The sequence below is a fragment of the Phyllopteryx taeniolatus genome, chromosome 13 (assembly GCF_024500385.1).
Source record: "Phyllopteryx taeniolatus isolate TA_2022b chromosome 13, UOR_Ptae_1.2, whole genome shotgun sequence".
Classification (NCBI taxonomy): Eukaryota; Metazoa; Chordata; class Actinopteri; order Syngnathiformes; family Syngnathidae; genus Phyllopteryx; species Phyllopteryx taeniolatus.
In genome coordinates, this window is record NC_084514.1 from 7,217,501 (window position 1) to 7,223,530 (window position 6,030).

The following is a 6,030-nucleotide window of genomic DNA, read 5'->3' on the forward strand; positions in this document are numbered from 1 at the left end:
TCGAAAATCATCCCCAAATACTGTGTTACATGTTTCCACTGTATTTATTACAAAGAAGAGTTCAATGAAATGACTCCAAAACGGGACTTATTGGGCTTGATCTCCAACAAGGCTGAGACACGGGCGATCCGAAAAGCTGTTAAACTCTACTAGCGGTCGAATGTTTAGCACAAGCTCAACTCAACTCAAACGACAAAAGTGCGACAAAAGACCGTCTTCCGTTATGCCGAGCGCACAGAGCCTGGTTAACCAACGGGCTCGCATGTCTGCCCGCGCGCCACGGTGACCAGTTAGCAACGTAGCAGCGAGAAGAATGCGGTGTAATTAAACCCAGTGTCAGGCTAAGCATCACCTTTAGCTTTGTGACGTCAAAGGCGGTCTTTTCATTGTCGCTGTTGACGCAGGCTATCAGGCTAATAAAAGGAAAGTTGCCGCTGGAATCAAGGTGGGGGATGTCATGTAATTGTTACTAATCCATGAACTGATCGTCGAGAAGTCGGACAATTGTGTGGAATTGATTAGTCGGGTCTTGTAGCGACAGAGTTGTCGATTAATCATGTCTTGAAGTGACATCGAGCTACGTCAGCGCGACGCCGCTATTCCGCTCGTTGAGACGACACGGGTGTAAAAACAGGAGTTCAGAACATTCAGAGAGCAATTGCCGCTTCCCTGTAAAAAAATTGGTGTGGAGTTTAATTCATTAATTAAATTTTTAATAAATTAAATTAATTGAATTAATCGCATTTTTCCAAATATAGCGGGATGTCAGCGCTACGCTAACGCTTTCGAGGAGGGTGTGAAAACAGGAGTTCAGAATATTCAGTGTGATCCTCCATTCCCGGTATAAACAATAATACAAAAAAAAGAGATTGGTTATTGAGCATTAAGAATTTGTTTTGGAATTGTCGATTAATCGTGTCTTAAAGCGAGCGGGTCAAAAACGAGTGAGATGCTACGCTAACTCGTCTGAGGTGGGTGTGGTAACAGGACTTGAGAACATACAGAAAGCAATTTTCCTTTTCTGGTAAATAGAAAAAAAAAAAGTAATTAGCCAAGTGATCGTTTGGTCAACTGTCAATCAATCGTGCCTTGGCGTGACCGATTCAGTTTTGTGGGACTTGGAGCTACGTCTGAGGCGCGTGTGGAAACAGGCATTTATTCTTCCTTCCTAGTAAAAAAAAAATGAAATAAAAAATGATCGTTTGGAATTTGGTGTGGGGCTATTGATTAATCGTGACTTGGAAAAACCCAAGAAAAATGGAGTGGGACGTCGAGCTACACACCTACCTCCATCGAGATGTCTGTGAAAACAGGAATTCAGAACACTCAGAAAGTGATTTTCACTTTATGTTCAAGACCACTTTGTTTTCAGACCGATACCAGTACGAGTATTCATTCTTGAGAACTCACCGATACCACTACCAACTACTGATGCATACAATTTAAATTAACACAATGACAGATAATTGTGAACAACGACCTATTTGCTCGACACTGATATCTGGTATCAGTACTTGCCCAGCTGTAATAATAATAATAATCAAATAAAATGAACAAGTAATTGGTTAAATAGATTGAAACCGACGCTTCACAGTGTCTTGAAGCAACCAATGGAGCGCAGCCGGTGTGGAAACAGGAGTTTGGAACATTCAAAAAACGATTCTCCGTTTCCGGTAAAATAATAATAATAATGGGGAAAGAAATTGACGAACAATCGGTAAATTGGTCGATTGCTCGTATCTGGCCGCTGAGTCCAAATGGAACGCATGGCTGCAGCAACCAGAGGCGTTGTCTAAAGGAGGTGTTCATTTTCAAAAAGAAGTCAAAATCCTACCCAACGGTTTTGTTTGTGAAGTTGCTAAACAGATTGGCAGAGTCAACGGGCACGGCGGCGGTAAAGAAGCGACGTGGCTCGCCGTGTTCAGGAGTTGTCGGAGGGCACGTGCTCCTCGAAGCCCTCGCTCTCCCTGACCAGCGCCCGCTCTAGGATGACTCGTCCCTCCTTGTAGCGCTGGCTGTCCTCGGTGGCGAACTCGTAGATCCACCCCAGCTTGCTGTTGCAGTTCTTGCAGCTGACGTCTCGGACCATGTGTCGGCCCGTCAGCATCACGCGGTCCTGAACCTCGCTGTACTGAAGGTTCACCACCTGGACGCATGTGAGACGCTTCAGTAACTGTACGTATTAAGAACTGCACATTATATTGTTTGAGCAACGGCATGGCGATGTGCATGTGCGCAAACTGTCACGTAAAACAAAGTATTAAAAAAAGAAATGAGCTTCAGCTATGTTAATGCTAACATGCAGTAAAGCGAAAGCCATAGACCTACTCACGGAAATTAGCACCAATGTTATGGTAATTATAAACCTTTTGGGGGGGGGGGGGGGGGGGGGCTACAGCTTGTTTGAGGGAACTTAAAGTTGTGCTGAAATATAGAATGCATTGCGTAGTATGTTAAAACATATGTATAAAATAAAAGATTGATGAAAAACAAATGAGTAGTGTTAGGAATGTGATAATGGCTAATAATGGAAATAATGGAAATTATTGCAACTTGATGTCTGGGTGGACTATTAACTTGCTTACTACAGTAAATGTAAATACAGGTATACCTCTGTGCTCAACAGAACATAATGTATTTTCTACTGAAGCTATTTTAAACTGTTAGAACAATATATCAGAGAGGGGGAAAAAAGAAAAATGTGTGCTGGTTTTCACGTCTGTGTGCGTGTTGTGGTACCTTGTTGAAGAGGAAGGCTCTGCCGGTGGCACCCGTGAATCGGGTGGAGATGAGCTCGGAGCGATTGGTCAGGATAGTGTCACAGTTGGCGCAGGAGAACAGGCGCGTTCCGCCGATGTGGTCCAGGAAGATGCGGCCCATTCTGACTACATTCATAGAAGCCAATGCGTCAGCCACGTAAACCAACATAGTACCCGCGGGCACCATTTAACCCGCAAAGGACCACATGAGTAACCCATGGGTCGCTCAAAAATGTTTTAAAATAAAACCTCACCAGTGATGGGACATTGTGATTTCCTATGAATGTTACAGAAGTGATCATTTAAAAATGTAAACATTTTTAGAAATGAACTGTTATATTTGGATATTTCATACAATCATCGTTGATCATTACTGAGAAATCATTACCATGATTCGCGTCTTCACATACATGAATATCATTAATTATTAATGATAACATATTATTAAAAGGTAACACAGTGAAACTGGGTGCCCCTTGGTGAACCTTGCCATAAACTATTATACCCTGCCTAATATTACACCCAGTGTTGGGGAGTTTACACCCAACTAGATAATATCATTTAATTACAAAAATGTATGTCATTATAATCCATTACATTATTGGGAGAAATTTGTAATTCAATTACAATTGCTTTTGGAAGATTTCTTTTGATCAGATTTCTTATTTCAGATTTTTTTTTTTTTTTTTTACTCAGATTTCTTTTTATATCACTTCGAGGAAACATCCACGGGTCCTGTTGATGCATTCATTCAAAATAATAATAATAATAAAAAAAGTAATCAAATGAAATTGGCTATATTACTTACAGAACGTAATTGACATAGTCACTCTATTTTCAACAGGGTAACTTACAATTGTATTGCAACTAAATTTTCAAACACTGATTAAAACCCAAGCAACCGACTTTACGCCTACACACAATATTAACGCTAACCTGTTTAATCACTGTGGGCGTAGGGAGCTAACTCCTCGCTAGCCGCTTTGAGGCTAACAGACAACGAAGCAGGACAACAGCGGCGTACAAAAATGGCTTTTTATCCCGTTGTCGACTTCTAACCGGCGAACCGGCGTGCTCGCAAGGTCCAAAAGTCCTCTTCGAGACGATATAAGCGTAGATTTAGTTGCGTTTTAAACGGACATATGTCGTACGTGTCGGTTCCCGTTCGTAGTTTTGTTGTCGCTCTTCAGCTGTTCCTAATGTTGCGTCTCGTAGCTCATACTGTCAACATCCGGTCTTGACGTCAGCACATCAGAAAAAAAAAGATGCCGGCTGTAATGCGCCGATATTACAGCAGGGGGCAGCAATGAGCAAAGACACACGGTACTGTCACGAAAACGAATAAAAAGCGAGTGTGGTATTGTACAATAAAAGGTGATGTAAACGCCATTAAAAAAATACATTAAAAAACTAGTTTTAAAAAACAAGTACGAATAATAAAAACAATTAATTGAAAAATTACAAATCATACAATTAGAAACAATCAAAATAACTGCATTAAGTATATAAAATAAATAAAATAAATAAAAAAGTAAAACAAAAAAAGAAAAATGAATGAAAGCATTGAAGAGTCATTAAATATATTGTTAACAATAAATAAAAACGTAAGAAATATAAGATATATGAAAATAAAATAAAACACACCAAATAATTACAAAAATGTCATAAATAAATACATAAATTATCAACCGCAAAACTATTGAACAGGAATATATATATATATATAAAATAATCAATACATAAAATGAACAATAAAATATTTTATATAATAAATACATAAATGCAAATAATATGAATAAAGATAAAAAATACAAAAAATACTGAAACAATCAACAGCAAATAAAATAAAAAGTACAATGGAAAATAAATAAATAAATGAAAACAATATTAAACTAAATCCAAAAACAACTTGATATACACCTGTGTATGTAAAGTTGCAGTTGTTGCAACTTTAAAAAGCTGATTGACTTTTTTTTTTTTGCCCTACTTGATGCTAAACCGTTTACAAGCCTTGAAGATCAAGTCATTTTCCTGGTTCATTCCAAGGGTCGGGCTATCAGCTAAGACAATCTGACTATGCCATAAAGCATATCATATCATCATCATCATCTCCAAAACTCCACTGCAGTTTCATCGTTTCACTGAATTGCTGGTCATTAACGCATCGATTGTGCAACCTTTTAAAATAGGCCATAGACAAGTGGCAAGTTGCAGTTTATTAACAAAAAGTTAATCATCAACCTATAAAATAGATTTTGAGCTCGTGGATTTGTCTGTTGTTTTCTCTGGAAGCTGGACAAAACCCTCTTTGTTCGCTTGTTGACTGAGGGTATCGTACATTTACACCCAAATGACTTTTATTATACGTCAAGAAATTGAATCATATCTCTTTGGTTACTATCACTGTGTCCACACGCACCATAATGTTCTTTAAAAGGATAGGGCAGTTCATATTTGCCATGACAACCCCAGGAAATAAGTGTTTTGTTACTGAAAATATTATTTTGTACATTGAGTAAGTTTTTTTCTTTTTCTTCAATATTTGTATTGTATCACGATGCAGCCTTTTCAAGATAATTGGTATTTTGGATAAAAACAATGTAAACTGATCTTGTACATTGAGCAATTTATGCCATGATATTGCAATACTTTCATGATATAGTGTTTGCACAATAATTGATATTTTTAGAAGAAACCATGTAAGACACATGACAATATCGCCGTAAAGCTTCAAGAAAAAAAGCATCTTGCACATTGAGTAAATTATATGACGGTATCATGATAGCTTTACCCTATAATGACACTGTGATTGTGTGATAAGCGATCATTTGGAAGGAAACCAAGTAAGATACACGACAAAACTGTGTAAAACATCTAGAAACAATCATCTCGTCCAATAAGCAAATTATAGTATGATATTGTTGCAATATTTTTCCGATATCAGGATACCGGGATTGTGAGCAAATTGATATTTTTGGAGGAAAACCTTGTACGATGCACATTTTCACAATATCTATTAAAACTACAATATTTAAAACATGTGCAACAGGACTCAATAGGCAATAGTCTCTGACGTTGAAGAAGTTATACCATGATACTGTGATATTTTCCCTGTATCACGATACAGCAATTGTGAGGTCATGGTATAGTTTTAAAATGTATGCAAACTCTTCTGTTAGACATTTAGCAAGTTGTACCAAAGTTATGCCAAGTTATATACAAAGTTGTTTTTTTTTTTTTTTTTTTTTTTTTTTTTTAGGTGGCACTGGGT

General features: G+C 37.8%; 1 protein-coding gene across 2 annotated transcripts in view; it reads right to left on the bottom strand.

Moving 5' to 3' along the window:
• LOC133488118 (protein yippee-like 5) overlaps positions 1-3,995 on the bottom strand; it is a 4,163-nt gene extending 168 nt beyond the window's left edge. Inside the window, exons 1-3 of one of the 2 annotated variants that reach the window (XM_061795604.1) lie at positions 3,696-3,995; positions 2,740-2,885; positions 1-2,146 (exon numbers count right to left, since the gene is read on the bottom strand). The exon at positions 1-2,146 is cut by the window's left edge and continues 168 nt beyond it. In XM_061795604.1, coding sequence (XP_061651588.1) covers positions 1,922-2,146; positions 2,740-2,880 — 366 coding nt within the window. In that variant the 5' untranslated portion in view covers positions 2,881-2,885; positions 3,696-3,995 and the 3' untranslated portion in view covers positions 1-1,921. The remainder of the gene's footprint in view (positions 2,147-2,739; positions 2,886-3,695) is intronic. The other variant, XM_061795605.1, reaches the window with a different exon arrangement.
• Positions 3,996-6,030: the final 2,035 nt, after the last annotated feature.